Source organism: Carassius gibelio, chromosome B19 (genome assembly GCF_023724105.1).
Source record: "Carassius gibelio isolate Cgi1373 ecotype wild population from Czech Republic chromosome B19, carGib1.2-hapl.c, whole genome shotgun sequence".
NCBI classification, from domain to species: Eukaryota; Metazoa; Chordata; class Actinopteri; order Cypriniformes; family Cyprinidae; genus Carassius; species Carassius gibelio.
In genome coordinates, this window is record NC_068414.1 from 27,056,279 (window position 1) to 27,080,926 (window position 24,648).

Below are 24,648 nucleotides of genomic sequence, written 5' to 3' on the forward strand. Positions count from 1 at the left end.
AAACGAATTACGGTCACTCACAGTTGCGTCAGCACTCTGAGACCGTGGAACAGCACAGATATGTTCAGCGCAGGAGTTCTTTTGGGTTTAGTGACTCAGCGCACCGTGGTCTCGACGGACGCGTCAACTTCCGGCTGGGGAGCAGTGTGCCTGGGCGTACCTGCCTCAGGCCTGTGGTCGGAGTCACAGAGGACGTGGCACATAAACCGTTTAGAATTGGAAGTGGTTTTCCTCGCCCTGCAAGCTTTTCGGTCGAAGCTGGAGCGGCGACATGTACTGATTCGAACCGACAACACGTCTGTGGTCTCGTACATAAATCGCCAGGGTGGCGTGCGGTCCAGAGCTCTATTCAATCGAGCAGCGAGTCTCTTGTTGTGGGCGGACCTACACTTTCTCTCCATAAGAGCGGCGCACATCCCCGGTATCCTGAACCGCGGAGCAGACATGCTTTCGAGGAACGGGATTCCTCAAGGAGAGTGGAGGCTTCACCCAGGATCAGTTCGAATGATTTGGGATCGATTCGGCAGGGCGGAAGTGGATTTATTCGCCACAAGCGAGAACACGCACTGTCAGACGTTTTTCTCGCTATCTCACTCCCCTCTACCGGGAGATGCTCTGACATCGCGTTGGCCGGAGGCCAGGCTTTACGCGTTTCCTCCGGTGAAGATTCTGCCTGTGGTTTTATGCAAAATCAGGGAGGAGAGAGCGTCAGTTATACTCGTGGCCCCGAACTGGCCGAATCAGCCCTGGTTCGCGGATCTGAGAGAGTTAGTGATAGCTCCCCCATGGCAAATCTCCCTCAGGAAGGACCTGCTGTCTCAAGCGAACGGCACGATATGGCACCCCAGCCCCGAGCTGTGGAACCTTCATGTGTGGCCGCTGCGGGGACCTTAAACGAGCGGGACGCCCTGCACTCACGGGTGTTGAGTACGCTTACGGAGGCTCGCGCTCCATCTACGAGACGCCTCTACGCTCTGAAGTGGGGAGTTTTCAAAAAATGGTGTGAGAACATCCAAATCGACCCGGGGACCTGTTCCGTGTCGGATGTTTTACGCTTTCTACAGCACAGAATGGACTGCGGGAGTTTGCCGTCCACGCTTAAGGTGTATGTGGCCGCTATTGCCGCTTTTCGTTCCCCGATTGACGGGCAATCGATCGGTAAGCATGGCCTGGTAATCAGTTTTCTCAGGGGAGCGAGGAGATTGTGTCCTTCACGGCCACCCTCCGTGCCGCCGTGGGATTTAGCTCTAGTTTTGAGGGCTCTAGCTCTACCGCCGTTCGAGCCTTTAGCTTCTATTGAGGTTAAGGAGCTTTCCCTGAAGACTGCCTTGCTTCTTGCTCTCGCCTCGTCGAAGCGCATTGGAGACCTACATGCATTTTCGGTGAACGACGATTGCATCTGTTTCGGACCTGGCGACTGTAATGTCACTCTCCGGCCGAGACCAGGTTACGTTCCGAAGTCTCTCAATACACCTTTTAGAGCACAGGTTGTTTCACTGCCCGCCTTATCTGCTGAGCCGTCAGCCTCGCATGATGCTGTTGCTCAGAGCGCTGTTTGCCCTCTTAGGGCTCTGCGGATGTATATGGACCGCTCGGCCGCCTTTCGACAGTCGGACCAGCTGTTCGTGTGCTTTGGTGGATGTAATAAGGGACGTGCTGTTTCAAAACAGAGACTTTCTCACTGGATAGTGGACGCTATCGCGTTGGCTTACAAATGCCAAGGGAAGGATTGTCCCCTCAACATCAAAGCTCATTCTGTGAGGGCTATATCTTCCTCCTGGGCCTGGTCTAGAGGTATGTCTATCCAGGATTTATGTCTTGCTGCTGGCTGGTCTTCCCAGAACACATTCACCAGGTTTTACAAGCTGGATGTACCCTCTGTAGCGTCACATGTACTTTCAGTGAGTTAAGTTTATTCATTATTGTAACCAGCTATACAGTAGTTACCATGGTTGCTAACTCTGTGTTATGGTTTTACGGTTTATGCAGTTGTCACCGCAAAGCTGTCGACTCTGTATTTAACTCTAATGCTTGAGTGCTTATGTGCTATGTCTGCCCTGTTTAGTGCAGGCTTCTCGTTTAATTGCATAAGATACGCAAATTTCGTTAGGGTCGGAGCAGATGTCTCATTGGTCTAGTTCCGCCTATTAGGTGCGAGCACTCTTAGCGACACGGCCATTGGCTGGAGCTGTACTGCTTATGTGTGGAGGTGATTGACTCCGTTCAGGGCTTATCTTCACTTCTCTCACGGCGGGATTTTATACAGTTCCCATATACGACTTAGCTGACGTAATGTTGAGTTACCGCCTCGAGAGGGAACGTCTCCGGTTACTATCGTAACCTCGGTTCCCTGAGAGGCGGGAACGAGACATTACGTTAGCCGCCGTGATCGCTGTTTGATCAGCTGTGCTAGAGTTCAGTCGTGATTCTGACGTAATTTTCGCGCCCATGCAATTTATACTGCCCGCGAACCTGTCAGTATTTGCATGCTTCGCGTCAATTGGCCAGCTGTCCCCAGCTGGCGTGAGCCAATAAGATTTCAGCAAAAGTGGAGAAGGGAGAAGTTCCCATATACGTCTTAGCTGACGTAATGTCTCGTTCCCGCCTCTCAGGGAACCGAGGTTACGATAGTAACCGGAGACGTTTTCCTGTACACTACACTAAGCAGCGTAGAGCGCCCTCTCGCGGCTGTAGTCGTTAATGTTTTCTCTTGGTTCTTGGTTCTAAATAAATGCGACTTATAGTCCGGTGCCACTTATATATGTTTTTTTCCTCATCATGACGTATTTTTGAACTGATGAGACTTATACTCAGGTGCGACTTATAGTCCGAAAAAAACGGTATATACTATACATCTATAAGACTCATTTACTCTGGTATTTTGCTTTGGACAAACACAAAGAATAAATGATTCATTGTCAGTTTTGTACCTCCACAGTTTTCCTGGCAGGATGGCCTTCTTTTAGCAGTTTGTCTCCAGTCATCTGGACATTGTTCACTCTCTTCTCCCTCTGTTCAAGATCTCGCATCAAACCCTACAAGATAGCACAGAAACATCAACTATTGTTTTCAAATGCAATTAAAATGGCAGCACAGAGCTATTGTAGTGCAGGTCGAATCACGTTGAGATGTGTTGGTGGTCTTACAGAATAGTTATCTTTCTTGGCAGTCATGTTGGAGTTTCGGTCGCTCCAGTCGTAGTTCACTTCCTCGTCTTCTTTCTCGTTCAGCCACATCAGCTCTTTTGTGGCGGCCAAAACGAAAGCATGCAGCTGATCTAAACTGCGCAGCCTTGACTTGGAAGCATTCTGAGATGGGAAATCAACAGAACTTCACCAACAAACAAACTGGCTAATTCTTTTTCATAAGCCTTTTTTATTGTATGAGTTTGCTACTAATCCATAATTAAACTTCAACAAAAGTGCAAAGTGTATCTAAATTTAAGAGCGTACCAGCAGTTTAGCATACTGAAGGTCCAGTTTGCCCAAGTATTCTCGATAGGCTCCCTTACTGACTTGAGTCAACTGATTCTGAGAGGAAAGTAAATGATGTTGTTATGGGATGCTGTATTTTTATATGAAAGTCAAGTCACTACAGTCTCAGACATTCTCAACTTATATATAACATAATCTTTGAATTATTAATACTGTTTAAAAAGCATGCATGGTTTACTGAGAACAGTATTGTTGCTTTATTTAATGTACAAAGTACATTTGATATGCAAAAAACATTTAATATGCAACATATAATATATTTGAAATATATAAATACCATCACTCAGTGCTACTCTTACTCAGTTCACATGCAATTAAGTTAACCAATCAGAAGAGAGGTGAATTATGCAAATCTTAAAGACACAGTAACCAAAAGTTATAAAAAGTTCAGGGAACATACAGTTTACTACTAAGTGTAAAATGTCTCATTTTTAGACTAACTGGACACTGATAAATCTATTAAAACAATGCATTAAATTACCTCATCAGCCCGCGCGCGATCAATCTTGTATTTGAATTCCTCGATGGACTGATGTAGGCCACGATGGCTACCGAGCTGAGACTCCACAGAGGGCAGATCTTCGCCCCACTCTGCCCCATCAATGCGTCTCTGGTTCTCCTCCACCCAAGACAGGAGGTCCTGAATGTACTTGAGAGTGACTTCATCAAGCTCAGGTCTTATGCGCTGGGGAGACTGCTGTAATGTTTGCATGTGGGAGATCTGCGTCATGGGCACCTGGGTCATGGGCACCTGGGACACCGTCACACCTGACTTCAGACGCAGATTAAACTCACTGCGCAGGTTAACCAGACGCTCGTGGAGACGGTACACCCTGAGAGAACAAAGAGGTGCAATTACTGATGCTGTTATGAAGATTCTGTGAGATATCATTTAGTATAGATATTTTTTAGATATGGATATTATTAGTGCTGTCAAGCGATTAATCGCATTCAAAATAAAAATATTGTTTACATAATATCTGTGTGTATATTGTGTACATTTATTATGTATATGTATATATTTAAGAAAAAATGCTGTTTACATATTAGATAAATGTATATATATATATATATATATATATATAATATAAAATATAAGAATATACACACACATATACATATACATATATATATATATATATATATATATATATATATATATATATATATATATATATATACATATGTAAATATTTTCAAATATGTATATTGTATGTGTGTATTTATATATACATAAATATACACAGTGCACACACATATATTATGTAAATAAAAACTTTTATTTTGGATTTGATTAATCGCAATTAATTATTTGACAGCACTAATTAATATTAATTGTTTAAATTGCCATTTAATACATACTGTCTTCAAAGCAGCTGTCTTAGATATTGATTATAATATTTATTTGAGATATTATTAGATATACAGATACTATTTTTGTTATTTAAGCATTTTAATTGCTATTTAATACATGTTTTCTTGCTTAGATATTATTATGAATCAGCTTTCCAAAAAATAGTGCCATTTAAATCAAGGCAAAAAAATGAATAAATTTGGAATAGTTTAACTGAAATAATTAAATAAAAAAGAAAAGAAAAAAAAAATCAGGTGACAACAACAATTAAAATTTTCATGATTTAAAAAAGTTGCAAATAAATGATTAAATAAACAAAGAGTAAAGCATTCATATTACAGATTAGTTTTAGTTCTCACTGAATTTCTTAACAGTATGAAGTAAAATATTATACTGACCGCCTGTACATCTGTTCTGCCTGTAGATGGCGCCCATCTTTAAGTAATTGCACATCATTGAAAAGATATCGGATCATGTCTTCAGCCTTGTTCAGATCACCTTCTATCTCAGATGCATGCTGGATAGGCTTTCCCGCACTCAGCAGACGAATGTCCTGCAATAACAGCAAATATTATTATAGTCCTATTTGCTACAGGCTTTTCTTTTTGAAAGCTACTGGGATTTTAAACAAAGGAATAAAATAAATAAATCTCACCGTTTGTAACAGTGTTTCCACCTGGTTGAGCTGTTCCTCGCATAAACCTGACTCCATTTGCACCTTACTGACTATTCTCTGCAGACGCTCCAGTCTGTTACATATAAAGACACACAAATACTCTCACACACTGAGCATAATTCACTACAAGCAAAACAGCCATGGAATATTAAGAATGTAATGGCTGGACATAGGCTAAACTAAACTAGACAATATTCAGACTTCACAGGCATTCAACATTTAATACATTCAAAAAAAAGTCAGTCGAATCACTCACACCCTCCTCTCACGGAGCAGGTATTCCAGTCCATGGCTGTCATTCAAAAAAGCCATGAATAATAATCCTTATAAATAATGCTGAATCCCAGTACAGAGAAGCTTTTCCCAGAGCGGAGGCGCACAGAATCAGCTATTGATGGTAAGAAGTGCTTCTGTAACTTATCAAACTCATAAACATTCTGCAGAGCAGCAGTGAGTCTGTCTTGTGACAAATCTTTTTGAAAGCGACGCCCTGTTTGCTTGTGCTATTTAATAACAATATGAAAAGCCATTTTAACAATTGGAATCTTTAAAGTAAGGCATTTGGAACAGAAAACTGAAGGGGAATGTAAGTCAAATGATTAAATTAAATTTATGCATTTAGCAAATGCTTTTATCCAAAGTGACTTACATTGCATTCAGGCTAACGATTTTCTCCTAACTTGTGTTTCCTGGGATTCAAACCCCAGCCTTGTGTTTGCTAAAGCAATGTTCTACCACTTGAGCTTCAAGAGCTATCAAGATCTGGTAATCATCAATTCACTCTGCAGATCTTTATTTTCCTTGAAACGTAACTTAAATGAGGATTTGTTCAAAACATTGGTCAAATCTGAGCACTACAGCATCTACTTCATTAGTTCGATGCTTTTTGACCCATGGTACAATCATTATTATTGCCAAATGTCCCTGTAAATAGTTCAGATTATTCAAATGAACCATTATACAAACAAACAAAGATTGTGTAGGAAATGTAACATATTCTTTCACCTTTCAAACTCGGAGCGCAACAGTTTCTCTCGTTCCAGAATGGCCACATGCAGGCGTCCCCACTCCTTCTCCACATCGATGGGGTGGTAGCTGGGGGGAACCTTGATCTGACCCTCCTGCACAGCACCCTGGTGACAAACATGAAGTCAAATCTTAGTACAAACTGTACTACATGCTTGTTTAAAAGGCCATTTCTAAGTGTGGGAAATTACATTTACCTCTAAAGACTTGTAAATGAGCTTGGAGCGATTTTTGTCAGTCTCTTTGGCTGGTAGTTCAGACTCCTTGAACTTCAAAAACTGACGCCAGAGAACCTACAACAAAATGAGGAGCAGAAATGGTCATATCACAATCTTTTTCTTTCTTTTTTCTTTTTCTATAGTTCTTCAAACATATGTATTTGTGGACTTAAAATAATAACAAAGCTATTTTGTACATTTCATAACACTTTAATCACTGTACCAAATAATAATTACACATGTAAATATCCACATGCATGATCATTAAACCCATGGAACATGAGACTAACCTCAATTTCCTCATAGCTGGAGGGGAACTTGCGTTCCTCAAACACGATGATGTGATGTCTGATCCACTGGAGTAACATGGTCACCAGCTCGTAATATTCCTGCCAGCGCAACTCCAATTCCTGTGCACGTCAATTAAAAAAAATGAATTTCACTAAATACAAGTCTTAATGGCCCATGATACCTGTATAACTTCTTATACTTTCAAAGCACTCACATTGGCCTTGACTCCATCACGAACATCAGGAACTCTTGGCATGACATCATACAAAGAGGAGACATATGTGATGATGGACTTTTCGTCTGGGTGTGGCACGTCCACATCTGCAGAAAGGGAAAACAAACTACCATCAGTCTGTACACTATAGTACAAACGTTTGCTTAACCACAGCTGCAATTATTTGATTAAAAATAGTTAAGCGATAATATTGTAAAATATAATTACAACTCAGTATAACTGTTTTCTATTTTAATAATTCTAAATTGCAACTTATTGTGGGAATCATATATTTTTTTCAGAATTCCTTAATGATAAAAAAGGTTCATAATAACAGCATTTATTCTAAATAGAAATATTTTGTATATAAATGAATAAACTTTTAACATTTTATCAGTTTAATGCATCCTTACTAAATAAAAATATTAAGTTATTTACAAAAACCTTTTAGTAAGAATTTTATTTAGGCAGAGGCTATTTGTAAATAGAAGCATTTTTTTGTGATATGCTACACTAACTGCAAATAGCTAAAGATTCTATTTAAACTATGTTAAAAATAGCAGGGTTTTATGCTATTTATACTACTTATTGTAAAAAGTGGGAATTGTCTGCACCTCAGTATTGCAATACATCATAAAACAATATGCAAAAATAACTTATTGAGTGTAAATTTTAATTTAAATTATTAAATGGATGCCACCTTATTGGCATAGTAAATCCCTCCCTAACTTTGTTTAAAAAAAAAAAAAAATTGCCAAAGGATGATTCGATACCGGGTTGATCACATCAAAATGACCAAAGGTGGGTAGAGTACCCAAAAACTTTACTCAAGTAAAAGTAAAAGTAATTCTAGAAATATTTACTCAAGTAAAAGTAAAAGTACTAGTCTTGAATAGTTACTTGAGTAAGAGTAAAAGAGTATCGGATAAAAAATCTACTCAAGTAGTTAGTTACTAGTTACTTTGGGTCATATATACGGAGCCTTTTTTTATATAGATATATAGACAAAAAATGTATGTAATGTATGTGTGTGTGTATAAATGTATATATTTCATCAGCCTTTAATCCAATTTATGTAATTTATTATAAAACCCTGTCTGTTTATTTAAGTAACAAATATAGGTGTCATGCCATAACATATTTTTAATACGACTGACTTTATTTTAAATGTGAATTTAACATTTAAAGTTAATGTGATATAAATATTGCTACTAATCTTTCATTGTTCAGAAAGAGAGCAAATAACATTTACATTAAACATAATTTTCACTGACAGTCTAGATTTCATTCACTCTCAGAAACTACCATTAAAATCACTGAAACTGTTAACACTGTGAAATCAATATCTTAATTATAGATTCGTACACACATCTGCACTTTGTTGTTTCTGACGAGAGAATTCGCCAGAAAGAGGTCTCCATTCAGTGAGCGAGTGAAGGAAGCACCGGCATTTCAGCGATGACTCATCGGAACACCTCTGATTGGCCATTGCATTCAAAAGCTCAACAGAACCGTGTGTGATTGGTTAATGCGCAGCGCTGTAAAAACGCGTCTGTCTCTGGCTCAGCGCCAGCAAGCGATCACAGATCTGAATTTAGCAGCTGATGATATGACTCGCTGAACATACTCGCACTGGTGTGATTGTATTAAAATTAATAAAATCTTAATCGGCTATTCTTTGTCTTTTGGAAGGTGCATTCAACCTGTTATAAGCCACACACGTACAACAAACTAATGTCACAGTGGTATCGTGTACTGTAATCGAATGTAGCCCAAGTTATTACCTGTTAAACAGTAGACAGCACACGCGTTCATCTAATAAGGATCTCCATCGCAAGCAAAGAATAGCCTTTGCAGATTAGCTTTCAATTCAGTGCAGTTCCATAGCCCGGTTTTCAACGCTGCTAATATTCTTAAACGTTACAACTCTGAGTGAACCGCTTCAGAACTCAGCGCGTGCAGCATGGAACTGAACGACTCAATCAAACTGATTCATGAACCAATTCACTCGTTTGCCAATTGGTTTGATCAAGCCTTTGAACAGAGTTGACTCAAAAGAATGAATCATTCGCGAATGGGCATCGCTCATTGTCCAGAGAAAAGAAGACGGCGCGTTTGGAATAAACTGAAGCATTTATTGCATTAAGATAAAGTAACGAGAGGGGCGTCGCCCACAGTAACGAAGTAAAAGTACAGATTTTTCCCAAAAAATTTACTCAAGTAAGAGTATAAAGTACCCATCTTTAAATATACTCCGAAAAGTATTCGTTACCCCGAAAAATTACTCAAGTAAATGTAACGAAGTAAATGTAACTCGTTACTACCCACCTCTGAGTACGACACACATTTCACCATCTGCACCACTGGAACTGATGACAGATGACTGTCTGTTATCTTGACTAGCCTATTCACACGCTGGTGGGCGGAGCTAGTGTAAACAGCCACAGCCAACAAGGTGGGCGATTTGCACTTAGTGTAAATAGACACTCCATTCTATTAAACTCTCAATTTTAAACAGTAGTTTACATTACTCAACATAAAAATAAAAAAAAATCACTGTTAGATAATTATTAGAAGCTAGTTTTACACGCATGTAAAATACTTTACAAATCCATTAAATCCTCTAGGATCAACGAAAGTCAAGAATAAAAAAAATTAAAATTCCTTGAAGGTGAATCCAGAGGGATGTTCGCCCTCAGTTTACCTTCAGGATCCAGCAGGCGTGTGACGCCCAAGTCTCTTTCTGCTACGCTGAAGGCCTGCTCCAGATTCTCCAGGTTGGTATGTCTGTACACCTTATTCATGTCAATCAAATTTGGTCTACAATAAAAGACAGGAGACACAGATCGCAGTTAGAGGTGGACACTGACAGAGATATATCCCCGCGAATGAAACAAAAGAAAATATAAAGATTGCACACACTTTATTTCAGTGCACTGATGCACCAAATCACAAACTGCCTGTTTATTAACTTAATTTGAACACAGAGGCTGCTCATTTTGGTTAATTATTTTGTATTTTATCGTCTGCTATGTTTAAAGGAATAATTTTTCTGTTAGCAAACAAAAATCACATAGGTATGAACTGTAAAATTTCCCCAAGATCTCATTTGAACACATACCTGTAGATCTTCTATTTAACTGCACACTGCTTGCCAAACCTGCAGGCAATGTTAACATCTGTACCAGTATCTGGGCAGGTGAAGGCAAGATTGATAGCTCTTCACAGGGTTTGAAAAAAGTCTGTCTTAAGTGACTTACTAATCACTCAACAGCAATCAGGCGCCAAAAACAATTACAGTAAAATACTATGTGCACAAACATGCAGCCAACTACATGAAAACCTGAGCAAGTTCAACAAAACTACATTTTATAGCAAATAACAACCTCTATTTACCAAATCAGTTGACTAAATTGTCAATGAAATACCAAAAGCTAAAATGACGAAGGCAGCACTCCTTTGCTTGGTTTTTCCCCAAATATTTTTAATGAAAAAACAAAGCATTCATACGACTCGTTGACTGTCCGTGTGAGCAGGTAGCACGGCTGGCCCCAGGGAAGATCGGCATCTGAGACGAACACCTTTCTGTAAGAAAACCCATCTCTGCTTAGGGTGGAGAGCCTTTGCTCCATGCCATGTTCAAGATCTCCGCTCTGGGATCCACCACTAGAGCAGGCACCAGGGCTGATGGACTCCTGGCCCGAATCGAAAGAAGCCTCTGAGGGTATATCTTCACACAGCATGACCACCCGGTCCTCCAGGTCACTGACGGATCCGTGGCTGGACGAGGTGCTGCGATTCTTCCTGGAGCGCAGCTTCCTCTTCAGACTGAACATTTTGTTGGATTGTATCAATCACAATCCTATTCTTTGAAACGTGTGCCTTCACACAGGGTGCAAAACTATATTCTTGTCCAACGAGAAGCAAGCTCCAGCCAACGGTTAGCAGTCTCAGTCCTCAGAGAAACCACGCTCCATCTTATATCACGCATCAAGCTTCAACCTTTACTGCTTCTGTCGCAATGGAGTTCATATACTAATCTCTTCATCGAGAGGGAAAACTAACAGCTTCTTATTTCCTCAAATCTCAAGAGTCATCTGCGTCTGATAGCGTAGGGTGAACCTGAGCTATGCAGCTACACGCAGAATGATAAAAACACACCCTCTGGGGATCCTTTCAGATTCAACACGCCCTCATTACTGAATTCCGGTTTCAAACCTTTTTCGTAAGTGCCAATTTGAGCATACTTGAACTTAATCCTGCAAAATCTGACGTAAAGCAAAGTGAATTTGTTGTGGTTGAGAGTCTATAATGGGTCAGTGGTTCTAGTTTCTTGAGTCCCATGTGTGAGAGCAAACTGTGCTCTTGAAGGTTCAAACAGGTCAGCTTACCTTTAAGTATGGCATGACCAAACTTGTTTCCTGTCAAACATCACTTGATATAAGCCAGGATTTAGTACATAAATTATAGACTCGACAATGGGCAGAAGGGGTCTGTGACTGACATGGCAAATACAGCCACCAAGTCTGGAGATGAACTTCGTAAACAGCCGGGAAATATAAGGGAATGTCAGCTATTCCTCACTTCTCCGGTGCTGAGATTACTTAATAAACTATTTTTTTTAAGTTTCTCCTCAAGAATCTGACTCTTTTACATGAGCACCATTGAATAACTGGTTTGGAGAATGTGTTCAGACAGCTAAGTCACGGTTTCCCTTTTTTAAAAGAAGATTTTACCTGTGTTTATGGATGATGGCATTGAAGAGCTTGCCATCTCTCCAGCTGGTGGTGAAGTTATCACACCGCAGACCATGGTAGCCCTCCACCATCCGCTGAGACCACAACAGCAGCTTCTCCTTGGCTGTCATATCATCTGACTGACCGTTCACCTGGATATCAGAGATCTGATGGAGCCGAGGAAGAAGGTGAGAAAAGTAGAATCAGAATCTGAGCTTGCATTTATTCAAATGTATTTTAAGAAAGTTTAACCATGGCTGATTGAAGTAAAACTATAGATAGACCATATATACATGACAAGGTGACAAGAATACAAATTATGTATTATTTTATAAAGAAATAATAGACTAAACATATTAAGAAATGATCATTTCAACTGTCATAGTAAAACAAAAAACAAGTAGAATCAATGTAAATACGGTTTCAATAAAGCAAATCACGTAGCTGAAATATAGAAGAATAAAGAAGCTAAATATTATCTAATCTTAAACTAAAGTCAAATATGTAAAAAAGAAAGAAAAGTAAAATCAACGAGAATGTGGTTTTAATAAAATTACGTATTTGAAAAAATTCTAAACACACAGAAACTATAAGAAGTTTAAGAACAACTTTCATAATAAAATAAAAATGTATAATGTGATAAATATAAAACAAATTATGTATTATACTACAGTTACTGCAGTTGTTCCTGTTTTAAAACAATGGAAATATTAGTATTATGATTTGAGGAGTGCAAAATGCTTTAAATCGTTCTTTTGCAAACATACAGTATCTGAAGGCAAAGAGTATGAAGTTTGCACTTTTGCTAAATTTCAGTTTAATAGTTTAAAATGTGAATTTGTTTCTTTTCCAATAATGAAACACTACTCTATGATGCTCAGGGGAAATGCTATAGCATTTCACAAAATGAACTTGATTATAAAACTGTATACCTAAAATACCCTCACTGTTGCCAAGATACTGCGGACAAACATTGTGGTTAGCAGTGATCATAAGATTCGTTTATAATAAAAGGCTTGTTCAAATTTTAGTCTGTGATTCTGCATGTGTTTGTTCCTCTGGTGACTCATCGCCAGGATTCCCCTTTGGGTAATAAACGCTTAACGGCTAAAATCAAGTTTCCTCCTATTATAAGAGTTTTGTAGGGAAGTCTGCTCGTTCTAAACCTCTGAATCCTTATATTAAGGATGTACACAGTAACTGGAAGCACATCCTCCACCCTCGCAGCATAGCTTTACGAGACCCAAGAGGAGCATTTCAAATTGTTTTCAATGGAGAATTCCTTTCAGTGCCTCTCATTTTAAAAATATATTTAGTAGTGACTATAAGCCCAACACATCCAACCTCTTAAGAAACTTATTGTAAGAACAAAGATTTTTACAAATGATTTAATAGGAAATACAAATTTGGCAAAATCACATCTGGTGCCAAACTCAACAGCTTCTGCAGAGTGCATAATTCAAGCTAATTCTGCAATGCTATGATCAATTCTGATACATTTTTTTTGTATTATAATTTTTACTCTACAGGAATTCATAACTATTTCTTTGATTCTATGTTTATTTAGTATGCCTAACCAGAAAATAAAAAATATTTGTTGAAAATATAAAAACTGTTTGATGCACAGCACGTTTTTTGAAAAATGACTAATGCAAAACCTTTTGTGCCAAGATAAGCAATTTTTTAAAAAATTGCAGGAAAAGAAAACAATTAAGATGCGTTCCCATTGCCAAAAAACAGCATGATTGGTCTCATGAGTCACCAAACCACCATGCCAGCTTCCACTTCCTTTAGGGAAGATGTGAGTCACCAACCAAAATGGACACCATCCCAACCCATAATCCCCCACAGGCCTACTGTGACATCAAAGATGCATGCTTCGGTTTTTATTTCCCAGGAAAAAAAGTACACAAATGCACTCCAGTCTCCTCATAATCAGACAAAAAAAAATTCCAAATCCAAAGACAATAGAGTGCATTGGCGTAGAACACCACCTGTCTCTAATAGGTGGCAAACAGTTGTTTTGTCTGACATTTCAGTTCACGCACAAACTAGCATGAGGCAAAGTGTGAAAGTACAACAAATACTTGTTCTGTTCTGAGGGTGTTGTGTTTTGTGGGTGGGCTGAGATTTATATTTGGCACAATGATGCAAAGTGATATCTATATCACTGTTGCCAGATGATGAATTAAACCTTGTCACAAGTCTGCACAGATGTCTGTGTTGTTAAAGCAATAGTAACAGCAAGTTGAGTGACTAAAACATGTAGAAACAAAAATCTGTGAAGCAAAACCAAAGAGCGCACATAAAAAAAACTAATTAGAATGTGTCTGCTCCGAGTAAGTAGAGCAAAACCAGTGGTGCACCAGACCTGGAAGTGGAGGATGATGGTCCATATTAGCCCAAGGGTCAGTTTTGGATTTCCATCCGCAATGTCATCATTTCTGATGTTTACCAGTTTCACCTGCAAACAATGAGATCTGTGTTAACCAGTGAAATCTTATAAGGCCAGGGTTTCAACCATGAGTCCATAGACCCCTATGGGTCTGTAAAGGTACTGCAGGAAGAAATATAAAAATTACATTTACTTACATTTTATATATATATATATATATATATATATATATATATATATATATATATATATATATATATATATATATATATATATATATGTATGTATGTATGTATGTATGTATTATATGATTATGAATAGCAAAACCAAGGGTAAAAAATACATAAAAATAAAAGTATTTAAAAACACATGTTTGGTTCACTGTACCTGTCTATGTTTAAGGAAGTCCAGTGCAATTTGTACATTCTGTAGTTTGTGAAAGCGCATGCGACCCTTCTCTCTTGGCTGAAAAAATATACAAATAAAAAGAGAGATTAATAAAGAGAATGATCTCAAAAAAATTAAATACAGTTATGAAAAGGCAGAGATTATAGATGTACTGAATGATAAAAATTGCATTAACTAAACATACAAAACAACGACTAAAGTAGGAATGCCACAATACAGAAATATTGTCTTGTCCGTTTAGAAAAGATTATATTTAATGAGACCATAAATTGAAATGGAACATCTTAACATTTTGCTGTAGAGTAAAATTCGAAACACTCTGTTTTAGAAAAAAACTAAAAGAATTCTATATATATATATATATATATATATATATATATATATATATATATATATATATATATAAAATTTAAATTTGGGAAAAAAAATAATATTACAATATCATCCTACAAAAAAAGTACCTAAAGCAAACCTTAACTAAGCAAATTCACTTTTACTCTGTAATATTTTCCACATTTCATGGAAGAAACAATGCATTATATTAAAAAAAAAAAAAAAAATGCAGAAACTATACCCTAAATATTATAACCTTTTCAAGTTGAAACCCAAGGACCAGAGATCTTCCAGCTTCATTAGCTTTAATCTATTACCTGAACATACACCAAATACATCACTATGCCAGGATATGGACAAAATGCACAGCATACAATAAGAACATGCAATGACACTGACAATCAGTCATCACAATAAATAGCCAATCAAAAGCTAAGCTGTCCCATGAGCCAGGCTCTTATTGGCTTGCAGTGCATGATGTCACTTAGGTTCTCAATGGATCCCATGTCTGCAAACACTAGAAGACATGAATCAATGCAAAACTAAAACAAATGTTTAATTCTAAACTAACACAATACATTACGCCAAATTCCTGAAAGCCTGTAGTTAACAGTTCCCTGACAGTGAATGTATTGCATTCCAGAACATTCCATCAAAAAAAAAAAAAAAAAAAAAAAAACGCAAACATTTAAATAACCACCCTGATTTTTAATGCATATAGCAGTATATAATCTATTCAAATTTTTAAACGAATATTTTTGTGAACATGGGGGGAGGACGGGCACCGTGGTCAAGCAACATGACAAAGGAAGTGACATCATGCACAACACATTTCCCCTGGCAGTGACACATGCCACACCCCTTTCCAGGGAGGCGAGCCGGAAATTTTCAGCCCCAACTCACCAACCGCGAATTCCTGACAACGTCTCGCTCCCTCGGCTACCACAGCAAGAGCATCACAAGAGAAGAGGCAAAGGCAAAGGGGTCAAGGTCAGGGCAGAGGTGAGCAAACAGGAAGTTGAAAAAGGAATGGTCAAGGGGGGTCAAACCGGTGCAGAGTTGAAACTGAGGCAGAAAATGTCAGATTGTTAATGTGTTAAAGGAGTGAGACGCAATGCAAAAGAGACAGTCAGAGTAGAAGTGCTCATAAGGACGGGGAGATGTGAGGAGACATTCGTTCCTACCAACACTCTTCTGTATGTGTGGTTACGTCCACGGCTCTTACAGATCTGAATGCCACTTGTCAACCACTGACGCATGCAAAACAAATCTGAGGGACACGACTTGGGTGTTAAAAAGTAGAACTGTCCAATCAGTGCTGATTGCAAGGGGAACTTTACTCAAATGTAAACTACAAGGTCTATAAAGCAAAAGAGGACACAGGAAGAGGGGGGGCTAATGTTAAGGTAGCAGATCTAGGTAGTGAGACTTAGCCTTGCAAAAGCAGAATTTCATACTGATGTTTGGAAGTAGGTTTAGAATAGGGTTGTGGATGGACAATCTGATCCCATATTAGCATGAACTTACCAGTGTCTCTCCAGACAGCACCTCCAGCAGCGAGATGAGGTTGTGTCCATCTCTGAGATCCTCGTACAGGTCTGTGATGTGTCGCTGGGCCTGAAGAAAACAGGAAATCATCATAAAAAAAAAGAGAAACAGTTGACAATATTTGACAATGCAAACATTGAATACAAACATTCAAGACAATGCTATTATGCTATTTAAAACCACAGTTCTTCAAATGAATTGATTGTAATGGGTTGATTGTGACATCAAGCGGGCAAATATTTTTACAGTGATCACAAAAGTGTATAATTGACTGCTGTCACGGTTTCCAGGAAAACATTAAGCAGCACAACTGTTTTTAACATTTATAATAATGAGAAATTGTAATAATATTTAACAATATTAATGTTTTTTTTGTTTGTTTGTTTTTTTTACTGTATCTTTGATAAATTAAATGCAGCGTTTAATTGCAAACTTGTTTTTAAAATATTTTAAAAAAATAAGTTTTTTTTTTTTTTTTTTTTGAAAATGTCCATCTGACCTTTTCAGATTTTAGTTTGCTGTGCATCTATTTTCAGATGTTTGCAGGTTTTAGTGACAAAAGAGATTCCCTGCTGACAAAAAAGAAGGGTTCTGAAAGCCTAAAACTATATTTTGTAAGCATTAAAATTTTAAACAGAACACAGAAACCACAAATATTATGATGCTGCGGAAAATACTGTCATTTGAAGTGACTTTTCTCACAAGAAAACTGTTCACACTGAGAGATTTCCATATTCGGCTCAGTTTATAATGCAGAAACTAATGAAATAAATCACCTTGGGATTTTAATAATTACAAAAATGTCTCACAAACGTGAAGTTAGTTGATTTGTGGGCCACTGTATGATAATATATTTACTGTTGATAAAGGAAAGGAGGCTGAAGCAGTAAACACAGAAAGTACTAAAGGAGACGGAAATTTTCCCTCCAGTGTTAAAAAACTGTATTTCATTCAAGGAAGGCAGGGAAGCTTGTATGTTAGCTCTAGGTGCTGATGTAGGAAGCTACGGTGCATGTGTTCACAGACAGCACCTACCTCTGCCTTCCAGTGCTGACAGAGAAAGATGGAGGAAAGGGTGGAACATGGAGAGATAAAAAAGAGAAAGGTGGGAACAGATGGGAAATACAATGAGAACTGTATGACAGAAAGACGGCGAGAGACACACTGCCAAGTACAACAGTGAAATGAACACAGATGACACATACAGTGTTTGCATGATGGCGCGATATATATATATATATATAGGCCTAGTTTAAATATTTCATTAATTGCATAAAATATTTGAATAGACCTCTACATGTAAAAACAAGTCTGCTAATGACAACCTGTCAGAAATATATTTGTTTAGTTTTGATATTCAAATATGAAGCAACAAATCATATTTGAAAGAGCACAGCACATACGTGGCATAACATCATTATTAAATTGTCTTTTGTATTGAATTCAAAGCTATTATTAGGTCTAAAAGAGCAATGGAACATCACTAACACATCTGCTGAAACCATTTTGTCAACTCATTCTTAATAAATCTTTTTTAATCTTAAAGCTGCTGTTCTCTTTGCCTATTTCTTTTTTTTTTTAATGAGAGAGCGTACGGCTTTGCTGGCGTCCAGGTTTCCAACCCAAATGACTGCATCCAAATGAGAAGAATTTCCTTACAGCAAACGAACAACCCACAGCAAAGCCTCCGAGTCACTGGATCTGAACCGCAGACCACTGAATATACCCTATGCCTCCATGGAGGAAGGAAAATCTAACTCAGTCCAAAACCGAACACAAATTTAGTGCTTAAACTTATCACAAAAATGACTGAATAATTATTTGAATTTAATGAAATAATTCAATTATTCTCAATTTAATTTAATAATTATTATTTAATAATTAAAAAAAAATCAAATAGCCTAAAAAGGTAAGAAGTGCAACTTTAAAGATCATGTAGATACTCGTTAGTTAAACTACTGTTTAAAATCATTTAGATGGAGTTTAGCAAGTCACATCTCAGTACTTTCCAAAAAAAAAAAAAAAAAAAATACACAGTAGATTAAACTGCTGCATCACTTTTGTTGCTTTTTCGCTTTGTTCTAGTAGCTGTTCTTCATTTTCAGATTCTTTTGCATCTTTATATTGTAGATTTTGGGGTGGAATTTTGGGACCCGTTTTGAAACGGTTCGTGAAAAGGGCCGCCTGTAGACTGCTCCAGACTGCTGGATGGAATCCAAGCGGAACCAAGAACACAATCTATTTCTTTGGGGTTATAAAGTGAGACCAGATGTGGTTGACTCATCCTCACATACTGATAAATAAATAAACAGCACCTTTCAGCAGTGCAGTGTGCGGGGTGTGTACAGGACGATTATTCAGCTATAATGATCTCCACAGCAGTAGCAGTTACACACACTCACCATATGTTTTCACATACGGGTTAGACAAGCAAACACTGTACTGTACATCCCATTCTGTCTCTCACACACATCTATCATATTCACTCTTGCACTCAAGCAGCATACACTGTTATTTTCCATGTAGTGACAGACAAATAAGTATGTTCTCTGTGCAGTTTTAGCATGCGTTAAGAGTTTCCAATCTAGCAGCTGTAGTTACTGCACCAGTCATCTTCACAACAAGTCCTTGAGATAATGGCTTGACAAAGTGGCCAATGGTGAAGGGCAAAACTGAGATACTTGACTCTCTGTGACCGTGTGGTTACAAGCACCTAGAACAACTTTGAATTGACTGCGATTTCTGTATGGATGTAATACCTTCATCAGATGCTTGTTCACCCATTTTGTGAAGGTCTTTTTCTGTACTCGATCCCGTTCATCTGTAAAACAAAAGACCAGTGACCATTATACAACACACTAATGGAAACTTCTAAACTGAAGTATAGTTATCTTCTTAGATAATAGTGCTCTGTGTGGGTTTTTTTCGTGCACTTTATGTGGTTCCACATGGTGATGATTTTAGAGAAGCAAAAGCTTAGAGGATTTAGCATAGGTTTTGCATCATATTTCTTTGTGATCATCATAATTGCATGTGAATTAAATAAATACTTTTATGATTTTATTCATCAATGATGCTTTAAATAAACTTTTATATTGTTAAAACTAATCTTTTTTTATGGTTTGAATCTAAATCATGGTTTGAACAAAAATATGACATTTACAGCTGCTTTCAACATTGATAACAATAAGAAATGTTTATTGAGCATATTGGAATGATTTCTGAAGGATCATGTGACATTGAAGACTGAAGTAATGATGCTGAAAATTTAACATTGCATCACAGGAATAAATGACATTTTAAAGTATATTAATATAAAAAGCAGTTCTTTTAAATTCCAATAATATTTTACATTTAAATGCAGCTTTGATGATTATAATACTTCATAAGCATAAAAAAAATTTTAAACAATAAAGACATTTAATACTCAATGGGTTTTATGACCCAAAATTGTGCGCAGTGATTGGGTGGGCCCATGTGGGCTCTTTTGAACTGACATAATTTGAAAGCTTTTTAGTTCTTAGTTTGTGCATCTATTTTCTTTACTTGAGTTCAGATATTTGCAGGTCTTAGTGACTAAACCAGAGATTCCCTACTGACTTCTAAAAAGCACCAACTCTTTTACTGGCACTGTTTTACTGTGGCATTTACTCCTCAATTTGTTTAGAAGCTTTCAAATGTTCAGCATTTACCTTCATCTCCAATTACCATCATCAAAGTCATCAAACATTTATGTGGAAACTTGCTTAAAGGCGTGCTTAAGGAGCGAAATGATCCAAAAGTACCACCACCTGAATTTAGTGGGTTTCACAATGATCGTGTAAAATGCTTCATGACTAATATAAGAGAGTGATTCAAAAAAAAAAAAAAAATCACTACAAATACCTCTTTTGGGTTTATTTTTGACTTTATGATAATGGCACACTTGAGCTAGCATGAAAGTGAATACAAGAAAACTCAAGTGGAGCTGTGGATAAAGGACACTTGGAGAAGAAGCACATCCTCCTCTTATCATAGGCTGATGATATTTCTGATGACCAGCAAGCATGACTAAAATTAAAAAAAAAAAAAAAAGGAAAAAAAATCTCAAACTTCTGAGAAGGCCTCCAAACTTCTGATTTCATCACCATTTCATCAAAACGCTGAGATAAGATGCAGGACAACCATCTGTAACAAAACAACTGGATGCATGTTGTGGTTCTGTCATTCGGTTGCCATGGCAGCCACGTCAATTGGCATCACCACATCACTTCCTGTTTCTAAAACCTTCTGCTGTCACGAAAAACCAATTCCTGTGACTCATTGTATGAAGTCCTTTATGAAACAATGAGCATTTATTTAGTCACCTAAAAACTGAGTAATATTATAATGCAGTTTTACAAACTGTATAAAACACACTTGTTATCATTTTGATAGCACAAAAACATTAAGACGCATGTGAAGACATGAAACGACAGGAACAAAGATTAATCTGCATTTTACTGAGAATCTATTGATCTTTTAAAGTCTAAGTACTGATTTCCATCAGTAAGCTGATCTCAGAACAGCTCTAAGACAAAGTGTGACCACCTGAACAGTTGAACAGGTCAAAGGCTGGATAAAAGGGGCACTTAAAATTCCAAGCAAAACATCAACAGAGCCTCATAACGAAAAGGAAACGCCTATCAGTATATCTTATGCCACCGTAAAAGCCAAGTTAATGTCCCATGCCACAGAACCAAAGGTTTTTAAAGTCTGAAGAGGAGAAACACAAGTTCTGAGAGAAGATGCATTCCTCTGCACGGCAGCTTTGACACTCGTAAAACTGAACTCGTAGCTTGAGGGAACAGAGTTTTAGTGCATGGAGTAATATGTCAGTGTAAATTATAGTTTAAAATAAATCTAGAACATTTACAACGTTTCAGCTGTGCTGTATTCAAACTATGAGCTTTCTGACTATTTTCCAACATGCCATGCATGTGCACACAGGACCACAACCCAGATTTGGGATCTGCCTTTGCAATGGCCCCTCCCTTTAGAGCCCCAAAACCTTTTTGACAGCTTACATTATTATTATTGGTTGGAAATATTTTCCAAGTACATTTCATCTGTCCAGAGAGGACCGATTATGATGCAGAATGATAACCTGACTGCATAATTGATTGCATTACAAAAGAAGCCTTAAATATGTGTCAGAATAAAGGAGCATCAATAAATATAATAATCTAGCCAAAAATAACCAAATAAGAAAGCAAATTTAACTAATGTGATCAAATTAACAAGCAGATATTGTATGAAGATTAAACAGGATATCAAAAATACATTCCGTGTTCAATAGCTAGTTTTAAGTATTCAAACTGAGAATTTGCGCTGTACCTTTTCTTTCATCCATGGCTTTCAGCATCCCCTGGTAATGACCTTCATCTGTGAAGACCACGTCACTGCCGACACTGTCGGTGGAGTACGTTCTATAACCTTTATATACAGCCATTCCTGTACTTCTGTTCTTGCTGCAAAACCACAGTTGTACACTTTCCACCGATCTGCTAAAACAGTTGCTTTTCACCCGTCTGGTGTTTCAGAAAGCAAAAGAGAAGATCCATGCGGGCGAGTGGGTGTGTTCCTAGCCAGCTCTTTTCGCCCTCCCTTTTCTCACTTTTCTTCCCCTCCAGTTCTGTTCCCCTCTCTACTTCTTCCTTCTTTTTTCACACTTCTGGCTAAATACCTGTCTATAGGCTATAAATTAGAAGGAAGCTCTCATTTTAAAGAGGTGGGTCTGTAATTTCTGTGCTTGAAAAAGTGTTTTTTTTATATTGTATTACTTTTGCTCAGAAGCACAAAAGCAACACATTTCTTGCATACTTTGAAAATGGTTAACGGTTTCCGCAACTCACATCTGCAAATACCCTATAACAAGGGAAGCAGCTGCCCTAGGAATGTAACCACCAAAAATAAGTCTGAACACGGCACAAACCACCAACACGTGTCGTAAGTAATTCGTCTGTCCACACTGAAAGTGAAATGTCACCACAAAGTGACAAAACTGCAGCCAATCAGAAGATATTTGAGGTTAAATATACTGAGTTTTGGACCAATCACACTGCATTATGGGCGGAGATACTCCAAGTGACAGCTCAGGAATATAATCCGACCAGTTTTTTGACTTTGTCATGGTTGTGGCTGGTTAGAACAAAAACTTGACAAGGAATGAGCAAGCTGTTTCTGTTGCATGCTACTAATTCGGTAGCATGCAACAGAAATGAATCACTATTGAAAGAATCAAAATGAGGGTCTGTTTCCATCTGGGTTTGGGGTGGGAGGAAGGGTTTGGTGTTCCACCAACCGGGAAATCCCACTCATGAGGGAAAATGTGACTAATTTCAGGAGTCACACAGAAAGGCTCTTGTAGTCTCAAGTAGGAGGTTCGGATTTTCAGTCAGGAGTCGCTGCTGTTCTTTTGATTGATGTAGATAGACACAACAAAGACACTATTTCATGAAGTCCGGCCAAAGTCACCCTAGACAGACAAAAATGTGTGAGTACAAGAGAACCCCTGTGCATGTGCGGTTGAAGTAAATGCATCTCCTAAGGCAGCATTTGAAACAAGCGTGCAAGAATACAAACAGATGAGGCAGAGCCTCAAAGAGTCTCTCTGTGTCTTTTGCCCCAAACAACAGACCCTTTTTACCAGTGGCACAAAATGACAAGTGAGATGTGAATAACTAGTCTCTTTGAAGTGTGCGCGTGTGAATATTGGAGACCACTGGAAGGAATTAGAGGAGTCATATTCCTGAGTGCACAGGTGTGACTGGAGCTCCCTAACCTGTTACCTCAGAGACAATCCATCCCTCTCGATCTCGGAAAGCATGGCAGGCGGATCACAGGTAGTAATGGAGGATTCTTTGCATTGCAGCTCAGGGCTGTGGCCTGTTTGGGCTTGAGCTGGAAGACCTGCAGATGTCACACATCTGCCTTGGAGCAATGCTGATCGGAGACAGTGCTATCAAGAGTAAGCAGTGGTTTTTTGCATTTACAGCTATGCGATGAAAATCAGATGAAATAAAATTTGAATGCAATGACTATAAATAACAAATCTGCAGACAGAAACAAACAATGAGTTCAGAGTCAGATCTTAAAGACATATTTTAATGAATCATTCACAAACTTCCAAGTTATCTGTCTGAATCAGTCTGATGCATGAACTCAGTGAGTCAGTCAGCAGATTTAACGCATTTGACTCACTGAACTAAACCTCAAGTCGCCAGAATGTTCTTTGTGTTCTACTTGAAATAAACCAAAAAATATTACTGTATATATTTCTATTAATTTGGTAATCATTCGATCTTTGATATAAAACAACTGAATTCTGGAATCAAAAATATGCCTTACAATAGATATATTGTAAGCATTCATGAAACCTTTGTACATATACAGTAATAAAACTTACTTGTGTACCACAACTATCTATTAATTCAACCAATAATTACTGAACTATGATAAAGAAAATTTGAAATACTTTCGAGAATGCTCCACAAAGCTTTTTAGTCAACCTTTAGTTAAACTCAGCTAACTTTTAGTCAAAAGACTAAATTTTAATAAAAGTATTGTAGAGCCATTTGAAAGGAATTTGTCCACAGGTTAATTCCTTAGTCCTTATGTAAGTCAGATAATATCTTTGAAGAGTAAGAAAGTAAGAACATGTGTGTACAGGTATCAAATGTGTTTGACTTCAGGCATCACAAGTTATGTACTATTTAAGAGCACCATAACAAAAGAAACAGACCATATAGACATTTAATCCTTCATACAAGCACACCAATCATACAAGACAAATCCTTCGGCTTATGTGTGTGATGTGAAGATGTGAAGATGTAAAGAGGAGCAGGGCAAAGAGGGCGAGAATTCAACTGTTTTACAGATGGTGCCAGATTCTGCAGACATTGGAATTTGACTTTCTCTGAAGTATCCTCAGGGCA

At 37.9% G+C, this 24,648-nt stretch overlaps 1 protein-coding gene across 13 annotated transcripts in view; it reads right to left on the bottom strand.

Moving 5' to 3' along the window:
* The window catches only part of LOC127979082 (plectin), a 106,558-nt gene that overhangs the window by 26,753 nt on the left and 55,157 nt on the right, over positions 1-24,648 (bottom strand). For 11 of the 13 annotated variants that reach the window (XM_052584201.1, XM_052584200.1, XM_052584211.1 and 8 more), the window contains 16 exons: positions 19,453-19,514; positions 16,673-16,762; positions 14,792-14,869; positions 14,381-14,473; positions 12,010-12,176; positions 9,978-10,093; positions 7,274-7,380; positions 7,059-7,178; positions 6,748-6,843; positions 6,530-6,657; positions 5,504-5,597; positions 5,247-5,401; positions 3,976-4,327; positions 3,453-3,530; positions 3,147-3,308; positions 2,931-3,035 (listed from right to left, as the gene is read on the bottom strand). In XM_052584201.1, coding sequence (XP_052440161.1) covers positions 2,931-3,035; positions 3,147-3,308; positions 3,453-3,530; positions 3,976-4,327; positions 5,247-5,401; positions 5,504-5,597; positions 6,530-6,657; positions 6,748-6,843; positions 7,059-7,178; positions 7,274-7,380; positions 9,978-10,093; positions 12,010-12,176; positions 14,381-14,473; positions 14,792-14,869; positions 16,673-16,762; positions 19,453-19,514 — 2,003 coding nt within the window. Of the gene's footprint in view, positions 1-2,930; positions 3,036-3,146; positions 3,309-3,452; positions 3,531-3,975; positions 4,328-5,246; positions 5,402-5,503; positions 5,598-6,529; positions 6,658-6,747; positions 6,844-7,058; positions 7,179-7,273; positions 7,381-9,977; positions 10,094-12,009; positions 12,177-14,380; positions 14,474-14,791; positions 14,870-16,672; positions 16,763-19,452; positions 19,515-22,048; positions 22,208-24,648 lie in introns of those variants that run through there. The other 2 variants (XM_052584209.1, XM_052584205.1) reach the window with 1 other exon arrangement.